Consider the following 15,970-nt stretch of genomic DNA (forward strand, 5'->3'; position numbering starts at 1 on the left):
AAGCTGCTTAGGAAGCGCTATTAAGCTGTGAAAACAACCACCAATGCTTTACACATTAGAAAAATACGTGAGTTGCAAAATACAAGTTACTACAGCTTAAAAAAAAGAGAAAACCACATCACCTTTGAACAGTCTGTCTTTATTATTAGACTTTTGTGTTTTGAACACTAAAAACTGCAGCAGAGGGCAAATGAAAGAAGCAGCTCCATTTATCCTTTTGCGTGAATTAGTGCATAGATTTAAATGTTTAGAAAAAAAAATCAAGCAAACATTTTAGCATAAGCTGCTTTCTCTTTCTCCTTTTGGGCTTTTATCTTCTGCTTGATTTTGAGTGTTTCCGTCTGGATAGCTGCTCAAAAAGAAAATGACAGTTACAGTAATCTCTTTACATTAGATCTCCTCATAGGTTAACACCAGGTCACTGCTGGAACTTACCTATGTTATTTCATAAAACTGCATTTAAACTTTGATTAGGTCAGATACTAGTAGCAAAAGCCTTGTCCCTTGCTTTGTCTCAACTAGTAAGGTAACCACACAGAGGAGTATGCAGCAAGCACGGTGTTGGTGCCAACACAGAACTTAGGAGATAAAAATCTCACCCAATTAGAGCAGGAAATTAAGCTAGTAAGAGCCTTGTGAGATACAGACATAGTTCAAGAGGAATGCTGCTGACCTACATAAGCAGGCTTTTCAGTGCAACACAAGCATCACTGCTGTATAAAATCAGGTTTTCCACCTCAGTGGGTTCTGTGCTTATAACATCAGTGTTTAAGAAGCTAGCATTTTAGGCATCGCACTGGTATGAATTCTAACTGAATACTACCCTGGATACTTTGTTAAATTCTTAAGGGAATTTTAAAAGAAACAGCTTGTTTTACCTTTGTCTTCAGGGGTTATTTCATGAGCCTTTTTAAGATCAGCCTTAAATAAAAGAAAAATATAAATTAATAATTTGATAGAATTTTAAATTTAAAAAGACAAAAAGAAGTGATCATTACCAGTGCTTGGTCGAAATCTTTTATTCCCTGCCATCCTTGAGCCCGTCTGTAGAGAGCTTTAGTATTTGCTGGATCTATTTTAAGAGCCTGTAAATTTAATAAAATTGTCACATTAACATTTCTTATACTTCACAGCCTCCCATCTCCACAAATGGCACAATTCACACCAGCAGACAATCTTCACAGTTGGTTTGAGGGTAAGCTGTCAAAACATTAACTGTGTAAAAAGGAATGCTATAATGCAGCACGCTGAATAGCAAGTAATCAGCTTCAGTACCGCTGCAGCAAAAGTGGTCTTTTGTGAAGGATGAGCACACACGAGGCCCAAATGGAACAGCTGGTGTGTGTGTATATATAGATAGCTGTCAAGGCTGAGGAGTTGCTGCAGTTCAAATTATCCTAACCTTGAGTCTCACAGGGCACCTCTCTATTGCAGCTCCTTCCTTCGCACCAAAACCTCCTCAAATGGCATCATAAATAAAACACAGAGATTTCCTGTAAAGGTTTTTTTCACTGTGGGCTAGAAAAATACATGAAAGCAATCCATCTCATCATGCTTCAGGAACTTTGCCAAGTTCCAGTCGTTACACCTTTTTTGAGCTGAATGTTTTCAATAATATGTATATGCCAGCTCTAATATGACAATATCAAAATAGGAAATACAATGTCTGGGCAAAGAGATTTTTCCACTATTTGATTATTTTTTCAGAATACCTCGGATAATTTGGTCAGCTACCTGTTACCTTATCTTGCCTGTGAAGATCACATTTTTATTGCAGTTAGTTCTATAATGTGTCTTTATTATTTTAAAGAATATAGTTTCTCAATGTTTAGAGGAAATGTCTTCACAGCAATGTGAATTTAATTTATCAACTTTAAATCATTACTAGGCAACACATTCATACTTTTTTTAAATCACTTGTGTATTGGCTGTTAATACAAAGGAAGTATTACTGTTGGTGCTCCTATTGGTCCACCTACTATAAAGCCATCAGCCTCTTCTGTGCTAAGAATGAGTTGTCTGGATTGTATACACAGAGGTAGCATTCTTTGGTTTTACCTTGACCATTCTGCTTACAGCTATTTCAATGCAAGGTTTGTTTGAACAGGTTCAGCTCTTCATAATTCATTATTTACACCAAACAAAGCATGTATTCCAGGCTGTTAGTTTAAAGTGCTTTTGGTCTTGTGAAATCATAAAAGTGAAAGTGTACAGCTTCTCATTAACAATTACCTAGAGCTTTATTAGCTAATTTTAGGAAACTGGTGTTCTGATTAAAGCACTGACACACACTTAGGAGGCATAAGCTAAATAACTTACAGAAGTCTATTACAGCTATGGAGTTGCCTTCATCTAACAATTGTTTACTCTTAAAAAAAGGAAGTGCAATTTTCTTCCCACAATGTCAAGTATTACTAGTTATAGTAATTTCCACCTATAACACATTTGTTTCAGTTTTTACCATTTTCTAGGTGACAGATACCACATTACACAATATTTTTCCTATTTTCTTCTTTTCTCATTGCCCATTTGTCTGTTCTAAATATAGGTTTATGAAGGTTTTCCACCATCAGCAAGCCAGCTTTCTAATGACTTCACACACAGATTAGCTGAGACTCCTGCTTTCAGCACAAGGCCCTAGCAGATGCTGCTCAAGATCCTTTGCTAACAGATAAAAGCATTCTTTCCTCTGTTTCCTTCATATTATTGGAGTTCTACTGAATTATTTGAAGTTTCCTCAAATTTACTACATTTTTACTACGCCCATGTCATGGTTCCTTTTTTTTTTCTTTAATTCTACTGGTTTTCTTTTTTCCAGATTTATCATTACCTTGTTTCTTTCTTCCTATTAAGTAATTTTATTTCACCACTAAGCCTATGTGAAAGGTTAGTTATTTAGTTAGAAAGTCCCTGCCATGAATAAAATACAAGGCAATCAAATCTAGAGGCAAGTAAAACATTTTGCTCATACTCATCTTCCAGAGAAAAGTATTCCTCTTTCACTGAACAACACAGTTTAACTCTTCGTAATGTAAGAAGTAGCTCTACAAACTGACAATGATGTGCATTTTTCCTGGCAGTAAGCAACAGCCCTCTTTTGTTTGTTTCTAATGATTCATTTCAATTTCAGAATCTTTTTTAAAAGCCACATATTGGAAAGTCAGTACTAACTTCACCATGAGCTTCTATTTCTTCACTTTCAAATCATAAGCTTGTCAGAAGACTTTAAAAAACCTTTGTAGTCTTGTGTCTATACAGGCCAATTCTTGACCAAGATACTGAACGTTACATTTACCTCTGAACAGCTCTCAATGGCTCCCTGCCAATCAGACAGTTTTAGTTTGCAAGCACCGATGTTTAGAACACAGGTCAAAGCAACAGTCTTTAACTTGGGTTTGTCGGCCTCCTCTGCCACTGCTTCAGAAGCTTCTACATACCTGCAGAAAAACAGATTCACACACAACATGGATTAGTGTTGCAACTCCCATTTTGTCCTGCCCTTAGCTATCCCTCCACAGGTATGTGTGAACCAACCTATCCACACTACTTCTAAAGCAGCTTCAATTCAACTGTTGCAAATCTTTATTAAACTGAATACATAAAACCCACCTTAATAAAAACAAATCAACTCACTAAAGAATGTTTTCCTGTAACTCTTAGTCCTCCACTGTATTAACACATTCTTTTTCTTAGACAAAAGCACTATTCTACTGCAGGAAAACATCAGAATTTATCTCAGTTTATTCTCAAAAAACACACTGCTCATCAGTGCTAGAAAACTGATACCACCACTGCACGTTCATGAGAAGCTTCATCTCTTCTTGAGTTCCCTCAATAATCTTTTAATTAGCTTAGGCATTTGTGGCTAAAATCTGAAGCTAACTTTACTTTGTAAAGGAGTGTGGTTTATGAGCATTAGTAACACCACCTTCTTCGAAGCCCTTGTCCCCTGAACTTCAAAACTGACATTGGTTCAGGATGGAGCCACAGCAGTTACTACATCTCTGTTTTGAAAGCACATTTCTTAATTTACAATGTGCTAATGCTGTCTGGTTTTTATTTCCATTGGCAAAGGTCCTGTGGATACAGAAGTTTTAACTCCTTAATGGTCTATTTGTTAGAACCTCTCTGAGTTTTATTAAAAAAACCAAAAATTGTGCTTGCATACATTCACATTTTAAGCATGCCATGAATTAATGTAGTCTTTGTAGATCAGTGCCTATGGAAGTTCAATAGAACCTCTCTGAGTTTTAATAAAAAAACAAAAATGGTGCTTGCATACATTCACATTTTAAGCATGCCATGAATTAATGTAGTCTTTGTAGATCAGTGCCTATGGAAGTTCACTTTTTACATGCCCTTTTTTGTTGTTCATATACAATCTTTGGATCACAAAAATTAGCAATACTTAAAAAGTAAATTAGATGCTTTGTGCTTGTAAATTAGATGCAATCCCAGTGCTTGTTCCACTTGCTAGGCATCATGCAAAAGATGAGAACAAGAAGAAAGAGCAAACATGTAGAAGGTAAGGAGAGTTATAAGACAAATCTGTATTATGTTCAAAACAAATGGAACTCATGTATAATACTTATAAATCAAAACATGAAAGACTGCAACCATTCTGGAAGTAAGACTAGAGCTTCCAAGTCAAAGAAATCAGTGAAGAAAGTATCAAGGGAGATACAAGGAAGTAATACTTTCTTTAAAAAAAAAAGGTGTCAATTCTAACATATAAAATGTATTTTTTTAGAAAGGCTAAGAAGCAATAAAACAAGAAAAAGAACAGAAGGTTATAATGGTTACTGCAGGTGAAAAGAAAAAGGCATTTTCAGATGGTGTGCCAGGTGAATTGTACCTAAGCCATGGGATACCCTGGTAAGAGCTACTCTTTGCCTATCTGTTCTTGTGAAGTGCCAGCTAAAGGTCACCATCCTACATAAAGTATTAGATTCTAAGATACAGGGCATGTCCCTGTAAAACTATGGCCTATAAGGAAAAGCTGGAAAGATCAGATTTGTTTAGCCTAGAAAATTACTACGATTTGCACCTACAAGGACAAATAAGCACCAAAGCAGCTCAGACAGGAAGAGCCTTCACTGAGTGTGTTTGAAAGTGAGCAAGATACCTAATTGGAAGGGATGGTGTAATTATACCTGGCATAGAGAAAATTAATAGATACAACAAAGATCCTTAAAGATCCATTCCAGCCTTTTTTATGTACAAGTTCCAAAAGGTTTGCATAGAAATCCTTTTTACTTTGGGGTTTCTGTTTCTATGATGGGCTTTTTAAGAGCAGGTCGAGACACTACATCTTGGGTTAATATCTGCAATTAAAGGATTCATTTTATGGTTCAGAAAGGTGACATTTATTTGAAACCCAGTCTGCTAAAATTTCAGCTGAAGCATTAAATATGCCTGATTTTTTTTCTTTCATTATTGTCACTGTTGCTTAACCAGTGATCATTAAGAAGGTTGGGATAAAAGTCAGTAAGTTTAACTTTATTTTTAGGAGACGTTCATACACTTAAAGCAAAAAGCATGAAAATATGAAAGAAGCAGTATGGAAGCAAAAGCAAAAAGACTCTGATTTTGAAGACAAGTCTGAATTATACATGAAGTCAGGATGATGGTATGGACCCACAGAAAAAAAAAAGTAATGAATGAGTAAGGGCCACATTTATCTTTTGAACTTATAAATTTCCTAAACCTACTGCTTTTTATAAATCATAGAAAAATTATTTCCCTTCCTTGCTGTCCATTAACTACCCTGGACACTACTGTGCTTTTCTTCCCAGGTATGGACCAGCACAGTGGCAGTATTATAAAAAGACTATTTAGGCAGTTTTCAGCAACACTTCCTGCCTGTAGCTCTTACCTAGCGATGAGCAGAAGACCTACTTGATTATGTAGCTAAAAATCAACGAGATGTTTTCAAGATTCAGAAGGCTCTTTGTTTAAAAAAGAAAACAGCACTGCACCAGGCACCTTTTACAGGCACAAATCGTTGCTTAATAGTGGTATTCATTTGGGTTACAGGAACTATCTGATTGAGTGATGAGAGCCTTACCGTAAACTTTTACTATACTTTTTAGCTGCCATTGCCCAATTTTGCGATTTGAAGAAAGTATTTCCTATATTCTTTGTGTCTTCTGCTATGGCCACAATCTTGTCAACCTAATAAAATAGATGGGAAATATAAAGTATGAATGTATTTATGAAAGAAGTTGTGAATTAACTAATGTTTAACAGTACAATCCCAGATCCTCTTTCAAGGTTTATAAAATCTCAAAATAGAAATACTCCAATTTTAGACAAAATACTACCTTCAAACCACTTCTGTAATATTCTCTACTTTATGTAACACAAAGATCTGAAAGATGAAATTCCTAGTGGGTTTTCTACAGTATAAATGGTGAGAAAATACTAGAGAAGACAGAGTAGTCCTAAATGCTTCTACCCAGATAGAGCTATATATAAAGGTGTTGACCATTATTCAAAGAAAAGAAGATACATTTACAAGCAAAGTATTCAACCAAGACTGTCTTATTCCTGATGAAATGTTGTTTTCTGCTTCTCAAAACAGTATCACTCACGTGAACTCTGCACACACTCAAAGTGGAAGTCGTCAACACAATTCTCCTTCTCTCTGAACACTTAAAGTATCAATGGAAGGAGAAAAGAACAACTGCCAGTCTTTATCAAGTCCATCATTTCTAGTTCCAGAAGAGTATACACTTCAAGTTACTTCTCCAGTGGCAATTATAAATAGTTTATAATTACTGCTGTCTACTCTACCCTACTAGAATCAGAAACCTTGGCAAAAACTGATCAGTGTGAGACCAATGTCACCATGGTTTCTATAGTTTATATGAACAAGTTTGAAGTTGAAGAGCACACGCACCTGCCAGCTTCAATTCTGCACCACATCAAATGCTATCCAAAAACATTTTCGTAAGTTGAAGTGCTTCTCAACAGCCAAGGAGTCATTTTCTAGCTCAAATGGATTTTTACTATTCTAATTCTCTATTTGGAATCTACTCACACAGTCCCCTTTTCTTCCCTCTCTCACAAATCACTGTTTGACTTACACAGTTTGTCTAGTTCACCTACATGAGAAATTAAAACCCTGCAAAAGAGCTGCTTTCACCAGTCTGCTCCCTAACTCCCAACAACAGAGCTTCTGCAGGTTTGAACAATCTCAAAAGTAAACAACTACTGGGAATTAAGAACAACTAGCTCTGATGTTTTACTACATCAGACCTTTTAAAAAGGCCGATCCTTTATTTCTAGTAAGTGGGGCAGAGTCTGTTAAAGGGTATTTTAAAAAGTGTGTAGATAACAACATTAAGTTAGTCATTTGCAGGACGGAGTTCTAGGAATTGCAACCTGACATTACAGCACAAACAAAAATAAAAAGAAATCAAGAACAGAAAATAAGTGTGACAATTTTAAGTGAGGTTTTAGTTACTGGGGGAAAAAATGGGCTGAAATTAGCACTGAAAAAGAAGAGATAACAATCCCTTCCCACACAGCCTTCTCTTTCTTAAAATGGAATGTCACCATGTAATCAGGACCTCGATCCATTCTTAAGAAAAAAAGCTTAATGAACATCATCACAGACACCACATAACTCAGATCACCTATAAGTCTTGCAATCTGTAAATTACCCAAGAAGAAAAATGCTTACATCTTTCAAGTCTATATCTGAATCTTCAGGAAAATCTGGATGAGCATCTCCAGATCCATCCTGGGGAGTAATTCCCCAGTCATCTCCTTCCTTTATCTCTCCACATTCGGCGATGACACACAACTGAAAAAACAAAGTGTAAATAGTAGTATTGCTTATTAAGACAATTTTTCAAAAAGCAGTAACTTCCAAGTGCTCTTTGAAATTTTTGAAATTCCATAAAAAGGCTTTTTCATCTGTTGTTTGGGTGCATTTATTTCAGAAACCCATCACATCATTAGCCTGTCCTCATGAAAAGGCTTTTATCACACAAAGTGTTGTGTTCAGAGGATCAGCATTCCGAAAACACCATACCCACGCTTCACAGGGAGGCTGGAAGAGGAACTGGCAGCAAGCTGAAGTGCAGCAAAAAACAAGACATGGAAGTTCTACTACATTACAGAAGATAGTTCTTTCTTCAACTGCCAAGTCTTTTAAAGTTAGAGGTATTAATTCATCAAACACCCACAAACTGCTATGACCTACACACCAACTGCTTTTTCAGAAACATGACTTCTGACATAAAAATTATAAGAATTACGTATCATTTAGGTGGGATTGTGAATTCCACCTTTTAATTTCATCGCCCATCCTACACTTCTGGCAAAGGCTTCCACCCTCACAGCTGTGTTGAACAATAAATGGTTTGTGCAAGGGAAATGTACAGTGCAAGAACAAAAGCCTCTCAATAAGGACAGTAAAATGGAAATTACCAGTTAGTAAAAATAACTAACATTTAATAGTTCTAAATATTACACCAATAATTTATAAGAAATTATTACACATCATATAATGAAATAATAAACATCATCCCTCAGTGCTTTGCATTTTGCTTACCTTTGCAGGATTTTCTCCTTTTACTTCAACGTTTTCTAGTATTTTAACTACACCCATTCCTTTGATCACTTGGCCAAACACCACATGTTTCCCATCCAGGTGAGGAGTAGGCACCGTTGTAATGAAGAACTGAGAGCCATTAGTACCAGGTCCTGCATTTGCCATGCTCAGCAGACCTGGTTTATCATGCTGCATTGGAGGGAGGGGAAAAATCACCATCAACATTTAAAATATGTTATAAAACCATATGGAAGATTCTGTAAGACTGATCATAAAAATAGCCAGGACAGCCATAACAACTTGGTAAACCAATTACATACAGGTGCCAACTAATTTTAGCTATCATGATTGAAGAGGGCAAATGCTCAGCTCTGGGTCTTTACCTGCCCCCTACCAATCTAGCAAGCACAGCCACATCTGACTTAATGTTGCAACACCTGTCTGCTGCTTCTACACTCTACCTCCTACACAGCTGATGAGTTTAGGCACATCACCTGAGAAAGGAGTGAAGTTCCTCACTGAATTATTTAAGACCATTGGCCTTAAGAAATGAGGCTAAAAACCACTGAAACCAACTTTAATGTTGAGCTACTAGATGGGTAAGTAATGTGAATTTTATAAGGGCGACTCACACAAAGTATGGTGTAGAACTGTGGAGTTTAGAGGACTGTAGTCTTTGAAATTCACGGGTTGGTGACTTTATCTCCTTCACTTTCCTAGAGACATAGGTTTTAATCTGTTGGGATGTTTAACTATAAAATTATTTTGCCACTTAATCCACTAGGCCTCAAACTAAAAGAAAATTGTTAAGCAGCCTAATGTAAGAAGATACTGTGTATCCTGTTCTTGCAAGTACTTTTTCCTTTTTTGAACTAAGACTTTTCTTGTCCCATCATGTAGATTATTCTGCACTGCAAAAAAATTTTTTTTTTTTATGTGTTGTGAATGTCTTGTTTAACTGGCACAACCCAGCCATGAAGATGTTATTCTCCCCAAGTTGGTCTGGTTATTAAGTGCAAGGAACTCCATTTAATGTAAGTGAGGATGTTAAACCTAGACACATCTAAAGCGTTCATGCTGTGGTACTGTTAAGAAACTTGATACTGTGGGAAAGAAAGGAGGGGCAAAAAATGATGATAGCACAGAGGACATAGAAACAGATTTCAGAGCTCAATGAGAGGTTGATTAGTTTCGGGTTAACAGTCTGACTCTGGGGTATTTAAGCATCTGTTTTTCCCTACATTCTCTACCAGTTTCAAGAGCCTGTTGTCATGACAATTGTTTTCCCACACAGTGTTTGGATTTCCATAGTGGTGGAGAGACCTCCTTGCCTGAACTGTTCATCTGGTCATAAGGCACTTAAGTAAGTCTGAATCTTTTCAGTCAGGATTTGGTTACAAACTCTGGGAAAATGTTCTACAGCTGAGAGCCAGAATCACACCCAACCAACAGAAAACTACTGGAATCTTGGCTTTGTCTGTTCTAACCTTGAAACTTGCCCTGGGAGTCAGAGATGGCAAATGACAGCGGAGCCTGTGTTCCAGAGCAAGAGAAGGCAGCTGGTAGGACTGCAGCCTCCAAAACAAATATCTGACACTGCACTGTAGTTGCTGGCAAACAAGTTAAACGGAAGGGTTGCCCCACAGCAGTTTTTTGCCAATACCATTTGTGTCTGGTCACTGCTTCACTGCCTAAGACCTGTAAATCTTAGCTTTTCCCCCCCTCTCTCCCCAGTTACAGCTAGTGTTACACAGCAATGGTTTGTAACCAAAAAAACAAGTAACAGTAAGTTCTGGTGTTGCCTTATATATGCAAGTTTGGCTTTTGCCTGTAAAGATGTGGGGGGACAAGTTAGAAATTACAGAGAGCAGTCTGGTGCCTTCAGTCTCCCCATTTATACACAACCCCGTTTTGTCTGGGACCAGCTATCAATTTTAGTCCCAAATTACAAGAGTCTCTATAAAGAAAACTGTTGTCGCTCATGAATTTTCTTGCTGTATTTTCAAAAACACTGCAGACAGATGGAGTGTCTTTCCCATTATGGTTTCTGCGGTCATTTTGTAAGCTTATAAAGCAAGCAAAGAAAAAATCTGGACAAAATCAGATTCTCTGACAGATCCAAGGCTTGCAAAACTATGCCATAGTAACAATGCTTGGGGTTGTGCAAGTTGGGTGTTCCACAACAGCAGAGCCATTAGCTGGAGAAGTGGCATTAAGAAAAGCCTAGTGGGATTGATCTGATATACTGCAATTTGCAGCAGTCCATGCAACCAGCACAAGAAGAAACAGTTCCAGTGTCCTCAAACATCAACAAAATCAACTCTTTGTTTTCTGAGACAGTGCGTGAGAACACTGCAGGGCTGCTGGATTAAATGCAAGAGCCAGTGAATTTCTATGTAACAGAGACATTTAAACTCCAAGTAAAATCCTAACATACTTGGCAAACAGGTAACAGGAATCAAGCTCTTAAGACTCTGTACAGGATCCAAATGGGTTCTTCAATACATCTCTAGCACTTTGACAACATTTGTTAGAGTTGAGAAGTACAGAAATGGAAATCATTTGTATCACGTTCGTAATTACCACCAGAGCTAAAAGAACAACCAAAAACATAATGACACAAAGTCATCTTCAGGGATGTGATGCTGTGACAGTACCAATGAACAGACATTGTTAGCAGCAGTGCTGTGGGCACCACCAGAGTGTCAGACTTCAGAGAATACAACTGGAATTATCTTTATGATGAATACTGGAGTCACATTTCCAGTTATTGCTCCAAACTTAAGTCCTTCCAGTCCTGTAAGGAGTTGGCTGAGAGAGCTGAGGTTTTTTAGCCTGGAGAAACGAAGGTTCAAGGGTGACCTTACACTCCCTACAACTACCTGAAAGGTGGGGGGGTCAATCTGTTCTCCCAGGCAATCAGCAACGGGATAAGAGGAAATAGCCTCAAGCTGCACAAGGGGAGGTTAAGGTTGGACATTGTGAGGAATTTCTTGACACAAGGGGCTGGGCTGCCCAGGGATGTGGTGGAGTCGTCATCCCTGGTGTTCACGACCTGACTGTATATGGCACTTAGCGCTTTACTCTACTTGACAAGGTGGTGTTTGGTCAAGGCTTGGACTTGGTTGATGCTAAAAGTGTTTTCCAACCTAACAGACTCTGTGATTCTGTGAGCCTGAAACAGGATTTTGTTATCTGTTTAGTGGAGGATTGCTGTATTTTCTTCTCCTAAAATACTGTTTGGGGGCAAGTACAACTGCAGTCAGGGCTTTGCTTTAACCACGGGACAGTGATGTCTGTAAGTTTTTCAGTCAGTGCTGTTCAGAGTCCCTCATATGCTACCACATATAACATGATATGAAAATGGTTAGTGCCAATGCTGACAATTGTTATTACTGCAGCAGGAGCAACATCACTGCAATGTCACAACTGAACAGAATCAGTGTTTTCAATAGAGTACCTGATAATGAAAGTTTTCATCTTCAAATTTTTCACCATATATACTTTCTCCACCTGTGCCATTTTGGTTTGAGAAATCTCCTCCTTGAACCATAAACTGCTTAATAACTGTAAAATAAAATAGTTATAAACTGTATCAGAAAGGCACAAAAAGGCACAAGAAAAAAAGAAAAAAAACCAAACAATTCTAAGATGAAATGCAATCCTTGTCACCAGCACTTAAATGGAACCAAAATCCATCTTTTATTAACCAAGCGTCACCTAAGTACTCCTTTTCAGTTATGTGGATATTTAAACCATTACTTGAAATTCATTTCAACCTGTTTACAACTCAGAGTAAACTAGTTTTGCAAAACTACTAGTAAATTTATAATTTACTATTGTCAGTAAATTATGGTAAGAACACAAAGTCATTAGGAGGATCAAAAAGTGAAAAGCTTTCCTTCAGTCAAGTTATTTCTTTAACAAGTGCTTGAAATATTATTTAACAGTAATTCAAATATTCATGGTAGACAACTTCCATTACCAATAGGAAAATGGAGGATTTCACAGAACTTACTTCTGTGGAAAGGACATCCTTTATAATGGAGAGGTTTTCCAGTGGTAGGCCCCGTGCCTTTTTCTCCTGTACATAGCGCACGGAAATTCTCAGCAGTTTTAGGTACAACGTCAGCAAATAATTCAAAGACAATGCGTCCAACTGAAATGACAAGGAGAGAATAAGACATTTTTTAAGTCTTGTCCTTGGCATGGCGATGCATTGAGCATTCTCTGTCAGAATAAATTAATGACTCAAGCTTGATTATTTTTATTTAGATTACTATTCAATTTCCATCTTGCTCCGTGGCAATTGCTCGCAGAGTTACATTGGGTATTTAGCAATGTTATTACCAACAGTGAATTCCCCTGCCAAGAATAATGCAGCAGGAATAAAGACAGATTCTGCCAAAAACTAATGAAAATGCCAAATGCATTTTCTGCCAAAAAAAGGTGTGTGGGAAACACACACACACATATTAAAGCCAAATTATGAATTTTAATATGCACACTTATGTAAATTTTAGTATATATGTGGTTTGTTCAATCAAAAGTAGATAGAATACAAAAACTGTTTTGTGGAGACTTTTAATCCATAAAAAAGCTTATGCTAAAGACATCCCTTACTCCTCACTCTCTTAAACCTGAATTTTACTGACAGTGATACTTTATATGCATATGAATAATGGCTATTTACCATCAGAGACACCACAAGCAATTGTTTAACAATTGCTATACATGTTTTAACTGAAGGAAATTAAACCTGAGTAGCAAACAGATCCTGTAATAGCTGATAAATGGGATGCTGAATTGTCATTCCTTCACAAACTGGCTTCTCACAGAGCTATTTCTCACTCCCAGCAGCCTCCATCACTTGACGCTCCTGTTTTCTCATCAGCCTCACAGTCAATTAATTAACATAACTTCACTCTACCGGTAGCTCCATGTAAATATATTGATTCTAATTAATACAGAAATGAAAACAAATTAGACAACTGAAAGTCAATAAAAGGCAAATCATCTCACAGACTTTCTTCTTTTATTCTTCTGAGTAACAGAATGAATAAGTGAAAAGCAATATCCTGACAGGATTCAGGCAGTCCCTACCTTTATCCATATAACTTTTTTAAACCTACACTTCCAAGCAGTACCCCAGCTAACGTGCTGTTTCCTTATTTCGATTTTGACCGTTTGCCCAAATTTCTGAGTGACCTCTGGCAGCACTGGCGCTGCCAAGAGAACCAGGGCTGCGGTTTCCCCGAGCTTTCACCGCGCAGCCCCGGTGAGAGCTCGGAGGCTCGCCGCGCTGCGGCAGCTCCCGGCCATGGCGGGGCGCAGGCTGGGGTCGGGGCGGCTCCGAGCGAGGCCGCGCTCGGCACGGCGCAGCACGTGGAGAGCGGCGCGGAGCGGCCGCACACGTGAGCAGCGCCGGGAGCCGCGGCCGGCCAGCGCCGGCTCCATGGGGACGCGCGGCACGGGGTGAGCGGCGGCGGGCGAGCCCGACCCCCGGCACCCCCCGGCCGGGCGCCAGTGCTGCCATGTTGCCTTTCTCGCCATGTTCCTCGGGCCTGTTCGCTCCGGCGGGGGAGGCCCGTTCGCGGCTGGGCGCCCTCCTGCTCCCGCTGCCGGAGCTGTGCGCCCTTAGGGCAGCGCCCGGCCCGGCCCAGGGTCCCCCCACATCCTGAACGCTGCGGCCCGGCCCGGCCCGGAGCCGCCCCCGCCGCTCCTACAGCCCGGCCGGGGCCGCGCACGCTCCGCACAACGCCCCGGCCCGGGGCGCTCGCCCGAGTTCCGTCGCGCCCCCTCCCCACCTCGCTCGCCCCCGATGTCCACATCGAAGAAGGCACGGGGGTTGCTGGCCTTGCTGGGCCGGGCGACAGGGGACGGGTGCGACATGCCGCAGCTGCCCGGTGGCGCCGCCCGCGATCCCGGCCGCCCGCGGGTCGGGGCCGCTCGGCGCTCCGCCCACCGGCGGGGGCGGGCGGCCGGTCCCCCGGGAGCCTGGAGCCCGCAGATGGCTGCAGGACTGGTCCGCCCCTGGGCCTGCCTCCGAGCGGCCTTAAGTGACTCGGAGATAATCCGCAGAGAAGGGGCATCGCTTTCTCGGGGTTATACATACACACAAGGCCTGGAAATAGGGGGAAGGAGGGAAATTTTAGGTTTTACCTGGGTTTATATTTTAGGAGAGAAATGGCAGGCTGGGTGAAAAGTGGTGATCCATGGTAAAATGGGCAAATTGTCCGAAGTGACTATTATCCCATAAAGATTTAGAAATGCAGAATATCTCCAGCCTTCCTAAGGTCTGAAAACAAAATATGTTTCATCCCAAAGGATGAATGTCATGATAATGCTCCAAGGCCAACAATCTCTTTCGGACATTTGTGTTGAGAAGATGTGAGTACTATCAATGTACTTGGTCGGGGCTCCTCAAGGTGTTCCTTGATTCCCAAGCAGGTGAATGGTTCAACATGGCCACGTCCTGTACTCAATGGTATCATGGAGGCAAGGTACCTGTGGCAAAAATAGAAGGGGCAGGAGAATGCTGGGGTCTTACTCTTGCAAACTTGCAGTCCTTCTGGGAATGCTGCTGATCAAAACAAGCCTCTTTATTTCTTGGATTCCTCTAATCCATCCCAGAAACCTCTCATTCTTTGATTCATTGTGTTCTCCAAAGGCTTTCTCCTGTAATTCATGTCTATATGTTTGGACTTGAGCTTCGTCAAGCTGGTTTTCATCTCTCTCTCAGTATGTTCTCAATATTGGATGTGTCAGAGGGCAGTTGTAATTCCCAGATTGAAAGAAAAGATAAAGTAGCATTGATATTAATAACTGCAGTCCATATACTGCATTGTAATCATTCCCACACATCTGCACAGATGTTGGGTAGGAGAGGTGCTTGGCACGGAGTGCTGTTACACATTGCATCTGGGAACCCTTAACAGAAGGAAAAGCCATCTGCTGCCATCTGGGAACACTTAGTGAGAAATCAGTGGAACCACACTAAGGCATTTCTCTCTCTGAGCCAGGTCATGCAGCTGTGTCAGGGATTTCACATGCTCCACGATGTCAGAGGCCACCAAAACTTTGAGTCATCTGTAATTCACGAGGCATTTGGCCATTGTCACTGGCTGAGATATTTTTATCATTATCCTTAGTGTAGATGAGGCACAGTGGTGTAGGAGAAGTGGTCTCACACCAGCAATGTGCACTTGCCACCCCACAAGCCAACCATATCCTGGACTACGTTAAAAGCAGCGTGGCCAGCAGGGCCAGAGAGACTATTCTGCCCTTGTGCTCTGCCCTCGTGAGACCCCACCTGCAGTGCTGCATCTACAGGAAGGATGACAAGCTGTCTGAGTCCAGAGGAAGGGACACCAAGATCATGTAAAGGATGAAGGGATGATTACAGGA

General features: G+C 40.1%; 1 protein-coding gene across 1 annotated transcript; it reads right to left on the bottom strand.

The window, feature by feature from the left end:
• Positions 1-120: 120 nt before the first annotated feature.
• Positions 121-14,524, bottom strand: PPID (peptidylprolyl isomerase D). Its single transcript, XM_041395878.1, has 10 exons — positions 14,371-14,524; positions 12,582-12,722; positions 12,024-12,130; positions 8,564-8,752; positions 7,688-7,810; positions 6,068-6,174; positions 3,296-3,437; positions 999-1,085; positions 879-921; positions 121-349 (listed from the first exon to the last, which is right to left on the bottom strand). Exons 1-10 carry the CDS (start codon positions 14,453-14,455, stop codon positions 261-263), a joined length of 1,113 nt encoding a protein of 370 aa, XP_041251812.1. The 5' UTR covers positions 14,456-14,524; the 3' UTR covers positions 121-260.
• Between the last annotated feature and the right edge of the window lie 1,446 nt (positions 14,525-15,970).

This window comes from Onychostruthus taczanowskii, unplaced genomic scaffold (assembly GCF_017590055.1).
Source record: "Onychostruthus taczanowskii isolate IOZ18803 unplaced genomic scaffold, ASM1759005v1 scaffold12, whole genome shotgun sequence".
Lineage (NCBI taxonomy): Eukaryota > Metazoa > Chordata > Aves > Passeriformes > Passeridae > Onychostruthus > Onychostruthus taczanowskii.